General features: G+C 44.8%; 1 protein-coding gene across 3 annotated transcripts in view; it reads left to right on the forward strand.

Annotated features, from left to right (window-relative positions):
* Nucleotides 1–10715, forward strand: part of IPO13 (importin 13) — a 308248-nt gene extending 297533 nt beyond the window's left edge. For all 3 annotated transcript variants that reach the window (XM_068112643.2, XM_068112650.2, XM_068112659.2), the window contains 3 exons: nt 1628–1717; nt 4203–4384; nt 9610–10715. In XM_068112643.2, coding sequence (XP_067968744.1) covers nt 1628–1717; nt 4203–4384; nt 9610–9706 — 369 coding nt within the window. In that variant the 3' untranslated portion in view covers nt 9707–10715. The remainder of the gene's footprint in view (nt 1–1627; nt 1718–4202; nt 4385–9609) is intronic.
* The last annotated feature ends 7426 nt before the right edge of the window (nt 10716–18141 follow it).

An 18141-nucleotide genomic window follows, 5' to 3' on the forward strand; every position in this document is an offset into this window, starting at 1 on the left:
ACTCGAGGTCAAACTTCTAAAATCATCAATTTTCATCTGAACAATCGTCATTTTTACCTGATTAACCTGCAAATTAAAGAGCAATTGCATTGAAAATCACATCAAACTTCTAAAATCATAAATTTTCATCTGAAAAATAATCAATTTTAATCCGATTGACCCAAGCTTTGATTAAGATCGTCAATTTTAATCTTATTGAAATGGCCAATTTGATGTATCCATGGCATCGTTCTTATTTTTTGGAGGGGTGGATTTTGCAAGTTTGTGCTGCATGATGTCTTCTTGTTATTTTTGCTTTACCAGAACCATACTAAGCCTGCTGTTCGCTTAACAGTTAATGTGACTGGTTTCAGATCTTAGGGTCTTGAGTTTGAGCCCCTACCATGCCGATGAAATAACACCAGGTGGGTTGACTCAGCCTGTCATCCTTCCGAGGTTGGCAAAATGAGTACCAGCTTACTGAAAACGGGTGCACTGCATCAGCGACACAGCCATGCTCCCAGCAATGATGCTACCAGCAGACACAACGCTGCATATGAAATAATGACAACAAGAAAAAGAGCAGAGATTGCAAACCCTCGCCAGGATGTATTTTCAGTGGTTTTTAAGGCGTTTGTGTTAAATCAAATATGGCGGCCGAACCACGTGACCGATGACGTCATCATTTTTTTTCCTAAACTAATTTATTCCTAGATTATGCTCAAGAAATTTCATCTTGATCAGATGAAGTTTTGTACTTGTCGAATTACGACGTCATAATGGAGGCACCTATGACATCATCATTAACATATTTTATTCCCCATGGAGAGTTCTTTACAATGAGCCACGTCTCAATTTTTTCTGTTCAGCACTTTCGGAGATATAGAGGTACAATTTTTTTCGGTTTTTTCCAAGATGGCGGCCAAACCACGTGACCTATGACGTCATACTTATCATTAAAAAATTATACAGGTGGAGTTGCACCTATGGTGAAAATTTCCTGTCAATCGGACCAACGGTTGCAGAGAAAATCATATATATTCAGTGCGGACAAACAAACAGACAAACAAACAAACGGACTCAAATGCAATACCCTCTCCTTTGGCGAGGGTAATGATGCCATACCTTTCCAATGTAAAAACAACTCGTGCATGATCGATTGTGGTAAATGCAATATAATATTCAAAAAATCAGATCCAGCAACTGCAGACACACAGCGTTTGAGGAATTGAGTCTTGGCCTTAAGTGCTCTTGAACCCAAACGTAGTTCTTGTGCCAATTTAATATCTAATTTGCCTTTCTCGAAAGAAAAGAAAAAAAAGTGTGATAATTTGTTTTGCAAAACGGTTTTTGCTGAAATTGCTCGGGATTGGCGAGGTATCGGGGCGTTTGATGACCGTGTTTGTTTGGGTGACTTATTTGTTAATGATGAATATATTTGAGATGTCGTTCACTGAAATTTGAGTTGGTTTTCTCACATCGTGGCATTGCTTTCTCGAATTCCCCTTTTATATTCGTTTCGGTGTTGAGAATGCGTTCTGTGGATCTGAGAAATGCATTCTTACCAAAAAAACAAGTCCCTGGTAATATTTTACTTCCACCCTCTCCTCCCCAACCCTTCCTCTTCCCATGTGTTCTTGATTCACAGACCGAGCTTCTCCCGCATTGCGCCACTGTGCCAGCTATCGGGCAGGTGGTTCACGACGAAGGCAGGCTACTCCTGGAAACCATACTCGAGGTGATGTTTTCAAATGAAGGCCAAGCCAATGAATATTAACTTGATATACCCATGGGATCACTGTATCGGTGCTTATACCTTATAGACTTTTCAATCTGTTAAAACTGCTTCTGGCAAGTGAGGTTCTGCATTCCTGGATTCAAATTTTACTATTGGGTGTATTGGGTATAACATGACTGCAAGCACTTTTATGGACTTTCTACTGGTGCTGTACTTCCTGATTGGTTGTGTGCCATTGGATCACAATGTATTCTATCAACACGTAGTTGAACTCTGATGTAAAAATGTCATGGGCCTGCAGGAAACCCTGGAGGTATGCACACTTGCCTCTGAGTTGTCCAGATTTGGTTTGAATCCCAACCTAGGTGTAAACTCTCATCTTGATTTTGCACAAGCAAAGTGATTCATCAAATTGTGTGTCATCCTTTTACCGCTCATCCCTCTCCTCCACGGCTGCAGAAACCCTCATCCACGCCTTCATCACCTCCCGTCTGGACTACTGCAATAGCCTCCTCTATGGTTCACCCTCAACAATCACCAATAAACTCCAATACATTCAGAACTCCGCTGCCCGTCTACTCACCCATTCCCGGACCCGTGACCACATCACCCCCGTCCTTTACAAGCTTCACTGGCTCCCCATCTCCCAGAGAATCCAGTACAAAATCCTCCTCTTGACCTACAAAGCCCTCCATAACCTGGCCCCATCCTACCTGGCTGACCTCCTCTCCAGACACACTCCCACCCGCAATCTCCGCTCTGCTGGTACCAACCTCCTGACCCCCCCCCCCCCCCCCCCCATCCGGACCAAATTCAGATCCTGGGGGGACAGGGCCTTCTCCATCGCTGCTCCCACCCTCTGGAACTCACTACCTCACACCATCAGAGACTCCTCCTCACTCACCACATTCAAAACATCACTCAAGACCCACCTGTTCAGCACTGCATTCAACATTCAACCCACAGCATTTAACCCCTGACTATCACTTCTCCTTCTCCCTCCTTTTGCTTTAAATATTTCCCTATTGATTCTTGTCTTTTTGCAATTGTTGTTTTCATGTTTTGTTATGCATTATGTTTTGCACTCTGTCAAAGCGCCTTTGGGCTTCATGAAAAGCGCTATACAAAATACATGAATTATTATTATTATTATTATCCTCCGGATGGACGTTAAACTGGGTGGCCCATCCGTCAGCATTAGTTGGTCGATGTTAAAGATCCCATGGTGTCCTTCACAAAGAGTAGGTGAGTTATCGACGGCACAACGAAAAAATTACAAATTCGTAATCTACAGAGAGGAACCGAACTGCATCAGTGGCACATCTACTGGAGAGCACCCCTCAGCCAATGATGCTACCTGCAGCCACATGTTGCACCTGGAAAAAGAAGTTAAATTGTGATATGATAAAGGGGATGGCAATTCAATCGCTTTTGTGTTTTATACCCTCCTTAGTAGTTGTCATAATTTGCACAATTACAATAAATACTATATTATTAGGCGTCCAAGGCCTAGTGGCCTCGAAACCTATTGTTCTTATGAAGATTATAAATTTTCTTATGATTAGTGTTATTGATATGGTCTGCTTCCGGTTATCCGACCAACCCCAATCAATTTCCTGCTGTGGCGGTGCTGGACCTTTTGTTTTTTGTTTTTTTTGCCCATTTACCTCCCTTTTCCGCTGGAGACACCTCCATAGTGGTGGCCGCAATGACGGCAAGCTTGCAGTTGGCTATAAGCTTTAAATTGTACCTTCAGGGCAGAATTTTATTTTGAGCAATGCGATGGAGTCAATGATGATGTGAGAACTTTGTCACGTTGTGCACGTGCAATGTTATTCTGTCCCACATCTGTCATGCCTGACGACTTAACTTGTACGTGGCACGTCCCCAAAGCCAATCCTTGGTTGTGCATCCGCATCGAATCAATTCACCATTGCCACACCCAAAATGCTCACCAAGCTTTGTCTGAATCCGTCCATAACCTTTGTGAGATGTCCTGCTCACAAGCAGACAGAAAAACAGGGGTTAAACATAACCAACAAAAGTGATTGCCAACCTTAACACATGGCAGGTGGTGGATTGCTTTGCGTAACATGCCATCTTAATATTGCTTTATATAAAAAGGGATAAAGGAAGTGCACAAGTGACCTGAAGGGGGAGGAAAAGCTTGTGGGCTCAAAAATATTCGTTTTTTTTAGACATGTTTGATGTAGTTGGCTCCTGATGTGCTCATCATGCTCTGCCACTGATCTTCGTCGGGCTCGAGTAGATGCATATGTTATTTTAGCTTGAATTGCTTTGGACCGATTATCTCCGCTGAATAGTGTTCACTGCAGAATTGCCAGGCCTTGGGAAAAGTTCTCCAATCTCTTGCTACCCTTTTGCTGGGCTGGAATGTAACAAATGTCAAAAAACGTGAGCTCAGCTCACAAGATTGAAAGTGTGCATGTCTTTTCACTGTGTGTGTGTGTGCAATATCGTGCAGGCAATTGGAGGCCAGGCACCACGAATACTCATGGATAACTTTGCTGATGTGCTCTTCTACATCAACAAGCACTGCTTTGCGTACCTGCCCATCTGGCTCAAAGAGACACTACAACGGCCTAATTTCCCATCTGCTTACGTCACTCCTGAGCAGAAGAACACCTTCAGCCAGCAGATTCTTCGGTGCGCTGTTGTACTATGCATAGTGTGGGAGTAAACCCTTTATAATTAACATTTGCAAAAAAACTGGTTGTAGTTTGGCAAGATCCACATTGAAAAATTAAGGCACCACCAACTGGTATAGCTGTCCAGCAGGCGAAGCTCAGGCCCAACATTTCAACCACCTAGTGGGCAGGTATCATGTGCCAGGCATTATCATATGACTTGCTGAATGGGTGTTGGGCTAGCGGTTAGGGTGCCGGCTTAGGATCCTGGGTTCGAATCCCGGTCGATCGCTGAATTAACACCAGCGGGGTTGACTCAGCCTGTCATCCTTCCGAGGTCGGCAAATTGAGTACCAGTTCACTGGTAATTCCCTGTTTGTCGTAAAAAGGCGACAAAAAGGGTTGGCGGCAGGAAGGGCATCCGGCCGTAAAACATTGCTTCAAAAAAGGTACCAAAAAAACAACCACAACCACGGTCCCCGAAAAAGGCCAACCCCCGCTTGCGTGGAAAAATGGCCTCTAAAGGTGGTTTTTTTTTGTTTTGTTTTTTTTGCTGAATGGAGAAGGTGGATCAGACTCGGCAACGGTTGCTAGAGTGAGATGTGCATGGAAGAAGTTTCGGGAACTGAGTGGCGTGCTGATGAGGAGGGGAGTGTCGTTGAAGCTGAAGGGAAAGGTGTATGCTGCATGTGTGAGAAATGTTATGATTTATGGGAGCGAGACATGGGTAATGAACGTAGAGCAGCAACGAAGGCTGGAAAGGGTGGAAATGTGAATGGTTCGACGGATGTGTGGAGTATCGTTGAGAGAGAGGAAGACAAATGATTAATTGCGAAAGATGATGGGAATAGAGCCTGTGATGGATGCTGTGAAGAGGAACAGGTTGAGATGGTTTGGTCATGTGTTGAGGAAGGATGAAAGTGACTGGTTGAGAAGAGTGATGGAAATGAATGAAGAAGGAAGTAGAGGACGGGGAAGACCGAGAAAGACTTGGCTAAAGATGGTGGAAGAAGAAATGCGGGCAAGGGGGTTAACAAGGAGAGATGCAGAAAATAGGGCAAAATGGAGAATATTGTCAAGGGGACTGCAAGACTAACCCCCGCTGTAGCAGTGAAAATGGCCTCAAAATGCCTGTTGTTGTTGTTGTGACATGCATAAATCGATTTTAGGTATCACCATCTGCATATTTCTCTTTTGGAACCTTTTGTACAGGTGCTTCTGAAACATTGGAAAGATTGTGTGTGTGTGTGTGTGTGTGTGTGTGTGTGTGTGTGTGTGTGTGTGTGTGTATTGCGTGGAGATTGTGTGTGTGTGTGTGTGTGTGTGTGGAGATTGTGTGTGTGTGTGTGTGTGTGTGTGTGTGTGTGTGTGTGTGTGTGTGTGTGTGTGTGTGTGTGTGTGTGTGTGTGTGTGTGTGTGTGAGAGAGAGAGAGAGAGAGAGAGAGAGAGAGAGAGAGAGAAAGAAAAAAGAAGAAGAGAAAGAAGAAGAAGAAGAAGAGAAAGAAAGAATGAGAATCACCCAAATGACGGTGGACCGAGAGTATCAGCTCCTTGTTCAGTAATTCAAATGGAAAGATTTATCATAAACTGTTGGAGTGCTTGGATGTTCTCAACAGTATGACTGACTGTACCTCTGTATGAGCAGCAGGAACGGTCTGTCCATTTTTTAAATATATTTTTTGTATACAGAATCGAGGCTCGTGTAAGAGCTGACATATTGAACATGAAAACATGCACAGACACATAAAACATACAATGAAGGGAGCGAGAGGGAAGCACACAAGCACAACAACAGTGGACAACAAGGACGTCAGTAGATCTGTGGAATGGGGAGGGCTGGGGAGGAGGGAGGGGTACACGGTATAAAGCAAATTAACACTTCTAGGAATTTCAGGAAAGAATTTGGGGGTTGAAAGAGGTGGATTTCGGGTGTTTTCACTAGAAAAGATCAAGGCTTTGGATAGGGGAAGATAAGAGATGGTGGTGAATAACTGTTTTAAAGACCTGGAGGGATGAGAGGGATTGAAGAGAGTGTGGGAGTTTGTTCCAGAGGCTGGAGAAAAGAGGAATGAAGGAGTGAAGGTGAGCAGAGAGTCTTTATTTTGGCAGTTTAACCAGAAGAGGGTTGCTGGCAGATCTTGTGCGTCCTGTAGGAATATTTGGGGGACAGAGCACAGACAGAGCTGGGGGAGCAAGGCTGGAGAGGAGTCGGTAGAAGACAGAAAGACCACCAACCTGCCTGCGGTGAGTGCGTGAAAGGCCCTCAAAGTTAGCTTCATCGCGGGAGATACCAATGATTCTGAATGCTTTGGTTTCAACTGTGTGAAGCCGAGCTCGGTGTGAGACAGGAGCACCAGCCCAGAGGGGGGAACAGTATTCCATTGAGCTGTGGATTAAAGCTTTGTGTATGGTGAGGAGCTCAGGTGTGCCAAGGAAGGACTTCGCATGCCGGAGGATGCCCAGTCGGCGACTGGCTTTGGAGGCCTCAGATGGGCAATCCATTGCATAAATACCCCTGGAAACATCAGTTTGGTGATAGTTATTGCTGAGAAATATTTTACTAAACATGCTATTACCAAGAAGCATCGTATTAGCATCATGGGAGTGCAACACGTGCAGGTTCACCATAAAAACCAGCACAAGCAGCTTGCTAAACACCTCACGTGTACTGGAGTGCCATCTATATTGATGTCGGACAGTGCGGATTTTTGATGTCGAGGTCTCATGCACTCAAGATTGTTTCCTGCCCAACGGAGTAGAGGAGTCCATGATGGATACTTGGGTTCTTAGCTTTACTCGACTTCTGTGAAAACCCTGCCCCCTTCCTTCTCCATTCTTTCCCCAGGGTAGGACAATAAAAGAAGTTCTTACTTTTCCTAAACTAGTGAGGTACCCGTGCTATGCACGGGTGGGAGGCCAGAAGCAGACAGACAATGCAGAAACGGCGAATGCTAAAGCATGAAACCAATAAATTCCACATTCCTGTGGCACCTTCAGTCGCACGTCAGACATGGACAGCAAGTTCGTGAAGGACTTCCATGAAAAACGTACCCGTTCGCAAACAAACGGGTACATGTGTTCCATTCCCAGTCAATGGCGAATCTGCATATGGCGATCCGTGAATTCACGTTTAGAAAGTAGGAACCGTCACGTCATTTCGTCATTCACTTGAACTCATTCTTTTTTCTTTCCAAACAGCATAACTCCAATCACAAATGAAATAACATTAATATAAAAAATAAACTTTTAACAACATTTGTGACATAAACAAATATTTAAATCCTGATGTGAAGTTCCGTATGGTTGGGTGAATACAATTACGAATTCAAAATCTTAATTGTATTCACTCAATTCCAATCATCAATTGATACTTTAACAAAACAATTAACACGATTAACGTTTAACGATTAAACATTACGATTGAATGACGGTTGTATTTGGATATTATCAAACCCGCGCATTGCCGTCATCTGTCCACTTCCACATTCGCGGCAGGTTCATAATTGTCATCAAAATCGAAACAGTATTTGTAGAATTTCAATAAAAGCCTGTTACATGTGTTCCTGTTTCACTGTTAATATCGGTAAATATTATTCCATCGTGTTTGGAAAAATTGGAAAAACAATACAGCCTATTTTACTCCCAGGGGTCCCAGGAATACCCACCCAAAATTTCGTTGCGATCGGTTGAGCCGTTTTTTGCGGTACCTTCGAACGGACGGACGGACATTTGGTGAATTATAGTAAGATATCCTGCCTTTTACTTTAACTGCAAAAAACAAAACTTCAGATAAGAATGAATCTCAAAATGTATTTCAATGTGTTCATCAGAGTTCATTCATGTTCATGTGTTCATTCAGAATGTGTTTCAATGTGTTTTCAATGTTTTAAAAATCCTCTCTATCTCTTTGCTGATGACTCCACTCTCTGCCGCTCCATTCCTCATCCCTCAGATCGGCAGTCTGCAGCCTCCTCACTCTCTGCAGACCTGGACAAAATCACAGACTGGGCAAACAAGTGGAACATGTCTTTCAATCCTGACAAATCTCACACTCTTACGATGTATCTCCGAAAAGACCGACTGGGCAACCCTCCCATCCACTTTCTGAATAATTCTCTCCAATAAGTTCTGTTACGCAAGCTTTTGGGTCTCACTATCTGCAATGATCTTTCCTGGGAAAACCACATTTCAAATCTGTCCTCCAAAGCCAGTCGCCGACTGGGCATCCTCCGTTGTGCGAAGTCCTTGCTTGGCACACCTGAGCTCCTCACCACCTATAAGGCTTTCATCCGCAGCTCAATGGAATACTGTTCCCCCCTCTGGGCTGGTGCTCCTGCCTCACACCTAGCTCGTCTTCACGCTGTCGAAACCAAAGCGTTCAGAATCATTCGTATCTTCCGCGATGAAGCTACCTCCGAGGGCCTTCACTTACTCACCGCAGGCAGGTTGGTGGTCTTTCTGTCTTCTATCGACTCCTCTCCGGCCTTGCTCCTCCAGCTCTCTCTGGGCTCTTTCCCCCAAATGTTCCTACAGGTCGCACAAGATCTGCCTGCAACCCTCTTATGGTGAAACTGCCAAAATCAAGACTCTCTGTTCACCTTCACTCCTTCATTCCTCTTTTCTCCCACCTCTGGAACAAACTCCCTCACTCTCTTCAATCCCACTCCTCCCTCCAGGTCTTTAAAACAGCTGTTCACCACCATCTCTTATCTTCCCCCATCCAAAACCTTCATCTTTTCTACCCCTGCTAATTTCACCCCAAATCCACTTTTTTGAAATACCAACTTCTTTCCTGGAAGTCCTTGGTGTACTTGTGTTTATACTTCTCCCACCTCCACCCCCCCCCCCCCACCCCCCTTCCCACGCCGCCTTCCCCCAATCCCTCTCCCTCCCACACATTCCCGATGTCCCTGCTCTCAAATGTTGTGTTTATGTGCTTCCCCTTCTCTCCCCATCTTGTCTACCGCTCCCCTTTTTATATACTTTGTTTGTCTCTTTGATTTGTTTTTGTGATAAATGTTAGCTCTTTCACGAGCCTCGATTCTGTATATTAAAAAAGAAAAAAAAAAAAAAAAAAAAAAAGAGCATTCAATAGTAAATTTTCATGGCATCAGTCCTTTGGAAAGTAAGAAGTTTTTAGAATGTGCCATCTGTTTTATGTTTGCGTGTGTGATTGGAGTAATATTTTACATCTGCAGGTGGCAGGTCATGCATCTCGCCCAATTGTTTATTCTCTCTTTACAGAGAGAGAGTGAGCAAGAGGAAAGTGAAGGATATCGTCAAAGAGTTCACACTCCTGTGTCGTGGCCTGCATGGTACAGAATATGCAGCAGACTACTGAGCAGAAAATGAACCACGTGCTCGGACAAATGAGAAGAAGCTGGCTGCCATTTGTGGACAAATGGTTAAAGCGATAACATTTTCCTTCCTCCATCTCCATAGCAAAATAGATGCCATTTGCCTCTCTGTCCTGCAACACCACGCATCCCTCTCCTCCATACTTTGCGCAATCAATTTATCTTGCATCAATTTTTTGGAAGGTATTGTTTTGTAATAAGTAAAATTGCTTTCTAATAATTGTTTATAGCTTTCATGTGTAAATGTTTTGATGGGGGTTGAGGATGGGGTTTTGGGGGCAAGCGGGTGGTTGGGGACATTTTTACGTGGGAAAACTTTAATTGGAAAAACAAGGAGCAGAGGGAAAGAGGTTCGTGCAGATGCCAGCAGCTATTGGCTTGCGCCTCGTTTCGGGACTGTGCTGCTTTGGTGTGCCAGCAAGCGTATGAAAATTTATATATGTGCGAGACTGTTTCTTGTCGTTTTTATAAACCTGTACACACAAACGGAGACATTTGTGGCATGACCGCATCAAATCTGCAGCTCCTCTCAGTGTAAAGCTATTTGCTGCTGATGTTGCAGCGCACTCCTTTGAGAGCCCCTCGTTTTCACTTGCACTTCTACACATTTATGATTTGCTGTCTCACCAGCGTGGTCATGGAACATTGAGTTCAGGGGTTTAAAGAGGATTTATTAAGCAAAATGACCCTTAAAGGGTCGCATTTTAAATGTGGACATTGGAATTTTGATAAAAATCAAGGGTCAAACAAGACTGGCTTTTTCTTTGACAACTTGAACCTCAATCGTTATCATTTGCTGCAGTTTGCAAACGCGTGCATGCAGTTTGTGAGTTTATTTTAATGTAAGAAATTTCAATATGATGTGTATTTATTGCTGCAGATAATAAAGGGACAGGATATGCTGAATTTGAGGTGTTGGTTGAAATGACAATGCACTGAGGTTCAATTGGGCTCCGTTGAAATAAATACATCAATAAAAATTTGCAAGACACATTTTTATATTACTTGTTTTGTTTTTATAAATATAAACTACGAGCTGAATGCACCCGGCGTTGCCCGGGTTCTTTTTGAATGAATTTACTACTATAATTCAGCTTTTACTCGTTGCCGTAGAAGATTGACTACTATAATTCAGCTCAGCTTTTAATTGCGAAATGGGCCCAGCCTGGCCGAAGCGGCACACCACCTAGCCTACAACCTTCGCGGGGCCTGTCCCGACATTTTTGGTTCTTTTTGAATGAATTTACGACTATAATTCAGCTTTTACTCGCAGCCGTAGAAGATTGACTCCTATAATTCAGCTCAGCTATTAATTGCGAAATGGGCCCAGCCCGGCCGAGGCGGCCTCGACCGGCCACGCCACCTAGCCTATAACCTTCCTGGGGCCCGTCCCGACATTTCTTGTTTCGGAGGTTTCCTCCTATCTTTCACCGTTCAGGAGATTAGCGCGTGCAGACAAACAAACAAAGAAAAACTTTCTTTTATATATATATATATATAGATAGAAGAAGAAGATATGTAGGATTTTATGTATATTTAGGGGCTGGTAGGATAGCCTGGAGGGACATACAGCCTCTGTTCTGCTTAGCCAGGGTTTAAATATTGGCCTGCCATCCTGGTGTTTCACTCCCTGGTGTTGGCCTAGCGGCTTGGGTGCCAGCTTAGGATCCTAGGATCCTGGGTTCGAATCCCGGTCGATCGCTGAATTAGCGCCAGGGTGGTTGACTCAGCCTGTCATCCTTCCGAGGTCGGCTAATTGAGTACCAGTTCACTGGTAATTCCCTGCTTGTCGTAAAAGGCGACAAACAGGGTTGGCGGCAGAAAGGGCATCCGGCCGTAAAACATTGCTTCAAAAAGGGGACCAAAAACAACAACAACCACGGTGCCCGAAAAAGGCCAACCCCCGCTTTGCGGGGGAAAATGGCCTCTAAAGGTGGTTTTTTTGTTGTTTTTTTTCATCCTGGTGTTTCACATGCAGCGAGAGGCATCAATGTGTGTGTCAACTCTCAGGTGGGCATTAAACTGGAGATACCATCCACCGACATTAGTTGGTGGACGTTGAAGATCTCAAGGTGTTCACGGAAAGTCGCCAACTTTCGTCAGCACCCTGAACAAATTACAAATTCCTACCCTAACTACTGTTGAGAAGTCAATGGCAATCCACCCAATATAACCTTTGCCAAGAAACTGTTTTGGCAGCACCAAAGTTTCATTTCGGCATATTCAAGAAATTTGGATTTGAGATCAAAAGATGAATATGAGGCAAGAGTACAGAACATCAGTTTATATGTCTTGGTATTTATACACGTATGTTTTACCATTGTAGACCAATAGCACATTTTATGTTCAGTCCCCCCGTTTTAGGTAAGCATAAGGATTGGAACAAATGACTGACAGATATTTCTTGTAGCTCAGGCGTTTGTTGTTGCATCGATTGTTCACACAAAAGATCTGTGAATGTTTAGTCTTGGGTTTTAACCTTTGCTTTTGCTTTGGGAGTCTGCCTTTGGAATTAGTTCCAAAGTGAAGCTTAACATAAAGGCATAAACCAACGTGAAGACCAGAGAACTATTTATGAAAGAAAAGCAAGTAATTTGGAAGCTGGAAGAACAGAATAATTCAATTAGAACCATAGCATAAAAAATGGGCATAGTAAATACAACAATTTGGAATACCTTGAAAAGGAAAGAAACCACGAGCGTACTTAGCAATAGATAATGGCCAGGTCGGCCAAGGAAAGCAATTGAAGTTGTTGACAAAAAAATCACCAGAGCTGTGAAGAAAAACTCAAAACCAACTCTGTGACGTCACCATCAACCTCCAGAGTGCAGGGGTGAAAGTATCACAATCTACCATTTTGCAGAAGACTTCAACAGCAGAATTACAAAGGCTACACCGCAAGATGCAAACCTGTCATCAGCACCAAAAATAGAAAGGCCAGATTAGAATTTCCCAAGAAGTAGATGTGCGCGAGTGATTTCTGGAACAATATTTTATGGATAGATGCAAGCAAGATAAATCTTTACCCAAGTTATGGAAAAGCAAAAGTGTGGAGAAAGGAAGGAACTGCATATGATCCAAAGAATACCACCTCATCTATGAAGCATGGGGAGGTAGTGTCATGGCTTGAGCTTGCATGACTGCCTCTTTAACTGCCTCACTCATCTTTATTGATGATGTAACTAATGATGGCAGCAGCAGAATGAATTCGGAAGTGTACAGAAACATTTTGTCTGCCTGCGTACAAGAAAATGCCTCCAAACTCATATGGGCGACACTTCACCATGCAGCAAGACAACTACCCAACACAACCAAGGAGTTCATCAGGGGAAAAAGTGGAATATTTTAGACTGGCCAAGCCAATCTCCTGATTTAAATCCAATGTCGCATGTATTTCATTTGCTGAAGAGGAGTCTGAAGTCAGAAACCCCCAAAACAAACAACTGAAAATGGCAACAATAAATGCTTGGCAAAGCATCTCAAAGGTGTGTATATCAGAATTAGGTGTATGTTTGTGTCTGAATGTTCTCTGTCCCCTTATCATTATGTTTACCATCCACCATCTGCCATTGAGCTTTTCCATGAGCCTTGGTTTCTATTTGAAAAAAATTTTTTAAATAGGAAATCAGGTCAGGTGATTTTGGAAGTACAAAATTGACTTGCCTTTCCATTTCCGATGTTACATTTTTCCTTCACAGTTTTTTGTTTGATATTGCTCTGAAGCTCATGGAGGACTTTGCACAACATCACATGCAAAGCAATGACATTACAAGACCACTCGATACACTTTAACCTGAATTCCAAGGACATGAGTAGGTCTTCAAGACAGCTGTTCACCACCATTTCAGATAATCCCCCATCCATAACCATGATCTATTCTATCCCCGTTAAACTCCCTCTCCTTCCCTTTCCTCACCTCCCCCAAACCCACCTCTTTCCAAATTTCCAGTTTTTCTTTTCCTTTACTGAGAGTTTGCTTCTGTATCCAAATTGTCCAACCTGCGTATCCTCCTCGATCCTTCATTCTTCCCCACATCCACTGTTCACCAAAACTCCCTCTATTTTGTCCCTCAACCCTGTTGATGTTTCCCAATTCTCTTTCTGCAGTTCCTTTTGTTCTGTTGCATCCTCATATGTTCTGTGTTCAAGCTCTTACACGAGCCTTGGCCTTGTATACAAAAATAGGGGCAATACCCCTGGGCGCTCACCTGGTGGAATAAAGCAGTATACCACACCGACTAAAGGTATTTCAAACAGTATCACTATTTTAAACCAGTTTCAATGGTTGCTAGAAGACAGGACAGAATGTAGAATCATACTAATGTAATCATATGATATTAGACCAAAAACAATACTTATTTTGGGGCAAACCCCCCACCTCACCTCCCTATGCAGAGTCCTTGGACCTTGATTTTTTTTTTATGCCATGAACAAACTTTGGCAATTCATGGCTAAAGTACGTTGTGGTTAAATGTCATTGAAATCCTGTGTGTAGTTTCGGAGAAGAGGGCAAATGCCTATTTTTCGGGGCAACACCCTCTGTAAACCCTGATTTTTACGGCATAGCCCATCGGGCAGAGACGTCTAGAACAGTGTTTGTCCGTCTGTATGTATGTATGTATGTATGTCCCCTCAAACATATACCAATCAGAGCTGAGGATATCGTGACATGACAGGGTGATGTGATTACGTCTGACGTCATTACGGAGGTACGGCGGCTGAATCTCCACATACCACCATTTTGATTTATATGCCGTTCATGCCGAACATATCGTCAAACCTGTCATACATCACAATCGCTATGCTCGACCTTTACGTTTTTCATTCAGTGTGAAACACAAACAAACCGATTGTTAAAATGACCATGAAATATCGAAAACATTGGCGTTACGTCTCTTCCAACAATACGGTATGGTACGTATAGGCATTCGGCGTTATGCTTCACCATCGGTCCACGGACAAATTAAGCCCAGGTTTCTTAATACAGTAGTGTATCGTTTCAGTTGTATCGTTTTCATAATAATAATAATAATGTAGTAAATATAACCATAATACTGTTGCGGTTTTGAAATAAAGGTTAATTCCCCCTCTTCGTTACACCACAACATGAAGCCTCGCGATAGCTCAGTTATTTCTTAGTAAATGTAAGCGTAGTCCTTTCCTGTGTTTAGTTTTGCGTTGAGTAGGCCAGTGAGATTAGGTGTCCTTTTGGTGCTTTGCTTTGATGCTTTTGGTTTGGCGCTGAAATACCATGCGGCAGGCCTGAACAAGTCGATCGAGGCCGAAGGAAGGCGGGGCAGGAGGAGTGGCCGGTAAGCACGAGCCGCCAATCAGGGCTCGAGGGGAGTGGCTAACCACGACGACCAGAGGCGGGGTTTGGAACATTCGAGTCGGGCCGGGGCGGAGCCATATAACCCTGCTCCGAGCCCCCCACCTCAGATGAGTTGAGAACGCGCGTCAGATTAGAACAAGACGAGAACGCGAGTGGAGCTGCAGAACGAGAACAGCAGCAGAACGCGCCTGAGTCAGAAGGCAGACGAGAACGCACGAGAGGAGAGGGCTGTGAAAGTTCGTGGGCGGCAGAACGGGTGAGACCAAGAACGAGAGACGAGGAGTGAAAGTCGCCCAGCCCTGAACAAGTCGAAGTGCTTGAACTGACTGTTGTAATAGCCTCGTTGTAAACGAACTTGCCCCGTGCCCTGTGCCCTGCACTCTGTGCTGTATTAATCGCGCGCTCAAGAGGTCGACCCGCGCCGGGCCACAGACGCGCGATTTCCTCCTGCCTGCCTTCTGATACGTGCCGTGACTGCCAGAGAGCTACACCATGAGTGAGCTGTCCCAGAGTGACCGAAGCATGTGCGTTTGGCACGCGAACCTGCTCCTCTTCCATTACCCCGTGTATGTGAGTGGGCCCATTTGTCTGCGGATAAGTAAGACTGCTTAAGCTCTGCTCTGTGTCCCTTTCCTTTCATTCTGATCATTGTACATCGTGTAAATAAATTCTGTTCTTCCTCTGATTTGACCGTCCTGTCCCCTTCCATCCATTGGCTTCGCATGGTACGAATAAAACCGCTCGAATCGGGTTCCAATAAAAGTAACAGCACGAGTCACGTGATATGCATTCCGCTCGGGCGAACTCGATTAAGCGTGACTCGTGCGAGTCTCGATCCCCGCTTTCGTTGCAGCATGGGTACCAAAGGTACGTGCGAATTTGTCCCGAAACCCTTTTTCACGTTTCCCCGGAAGTGTCGATTCGGCCTCGCAGACCCGAAGACCAAGGGGGAAAAAGGGGGTTTAATCCCCCCTTTGTAACTGGAATGGGCTTCAGGAGATCCGCAACAATTTGGTGTCAGTGGAGTGGGATTTGAACCCTGGAAAAAAAAATTTGGACAAATTGGCCGCAGCAAATTGGTGTCTGGGATTGTGAGATAATTGGACCTAGAGTGCGCTTCATGCACTCAAAATTACGAGTGGACGAAAATTTAGTTTAAGAACCAAATTAAATTCGTACCATGGCTAGCCAAGGCGGTCAAATGCCAGGGGGGGGGGGGGGTAATGGAGGATGATGTAGAGGTAGAATTGATGACCCAGGCCCCACAGGAGTAGTTGGTAGACGAAGGGAAAATTGATGAGGGTGCGGGAGCTGGCGAATAAAATGGCGGCGCCTCGCATGTGGCGGCGGAAGCCGAGCCCGCTGTACCAACGGTTTTTTACCTGCAGCAGCTCATGACACGATTCAGCGCATACATGGCAGAGTCAGAATGTGACAATAATAAAAGGAGTGAAGAAATGAACAAAATGGGGGAGCGAATGGCTAATCAAATGAAAGACATGAAGGCTCAGGGTGAGCTATTGGGAAAACAGATGGGAGAAATGAGGGACGAAGCAATGTGTAACATGGAGGGGTTGGAAAACAAAATGGGTGGTCAATTGAAAGAAATGGGGGACAAATCCACCCGGGAATTGGAAAAAATGAGGGTGGCGTCGAAGAAAGAAATAAAAGAAATGGGGGAGGACATTGGGCGCAGGTTGAGCGCGAAAGTAGCAGTGGTACGCGACGGGGTGAAGCGATATGAGGAACGCGTGGAGAGCGGGTTAAAGTGCAGGACAGCCAAGTTGACCGGGGCTATGGAGGTAGCGACAAGAGAGGGTGTAGAGAAGCCGGCGATCGTCGCATTTGAAAAGGAAATTTTGGGGGCGCTGACAAAGGTCGAATTGGAAAAAGAAATTTTATGGGCGCCGACGATTGTCGAGGTAAAATAAATAATTGGGGCCGAAGAGATGGTAGAATCGGAGAGTAAATCACGGGAGAAGGAAATGGAATATGAACAAAGTCTGTATTTGCACCATGATGCCGTGCTTGCTAACCCCAATACAAGTTTGCAGGTGCTGGCGAAGAAGCTGGTGAAGGAGGCTGTTACGTGGTCCCCTCGGTGACTACCTGGTCTCGGTGACCCCCGGACCGTGAGAGGACCTTCGCCAGAAAGTAGTATTATATATGCGCTTTCGCAACGCAATCCCTGTGAATTCCACCCAAGAGAAACTGATGTTCAATGATATATTTCCAGGGTAAGGATATCATACAATTTCAAGGATACAATCACGGATATATTCCCCGAGCAATCAACAACAAACAACCATCAACAATTCCCAATCCACAATCAATTCCCTATATGATTAAGATGGCCATCTTATATATGTGTGTCCCCTTTTGGTACTCACGACCCCCTTTTGGTCTCTGCCCCTCACAATGTCTCTGGGCCCCTCCTGACCAAGATGATGGTCGGCGTCGCCGCCCTCGGGCGGTTGAACGAACCCCGGGTGGACGTGTTTCCACCGGGCAGGTATCGTATCAGGCACCCCGGCTGCAGCCCCTGGTGGCCATGCGAAGCGGGTACGGTAAAGCAAGCCCAAAAGCCCCACGCCGCTTGCAACGCGTGTTAGGCCCCAACGTGCGACCCGTACGCGTCTTTTTAGACGGTGCCGCGAACGGTGCCAGACGCGGGGTCGATGCACGGCCCCACGTCAACTTGACGTCTCCACCGGGTAGGTACACGTCCCGGTAACTCCTCTCGCCAGACGGGCTTCGGAACGCCGCTTTTCCACGCGGCGCAAGGTCGATCCCACCTTTCGTCGGAGCGGGGCGAGGAAGAAGAATACTCATCGCTTTTCTTCCTCGTGTCTTTTCTCTTCCGTTTCCGGTTTCTTTTTCAGAAGGGCTCCTGACCCTCCAACCACAACAACCCTTAATCTACTACACATGGATAAGCAAAGACCTGAATGGTAATTCACATACATTCACATAAATATGTAACACTCCCCCCCTTCAAGAAAGAAAGTTTGAACCCAGCGAAAACTTTCTTTGCCGGCCAATTTGGAGAAACAAACCAGATAACTCAACCCCCCCCCACCTTATCAG

This window comes from Myxine glutinosa, chromosome 1 (genome assembly GCF_964187855.1).
Source record: "Myxine glutinosa chromosome 1, kmMyxGlut1.1, whole genome shotgun sequence".
NCBI lineage: Eukaryota > Metazoa > Chordata > Myxini > Myxiniformes > Myxinidae > Myxine > Myxine glutinosa.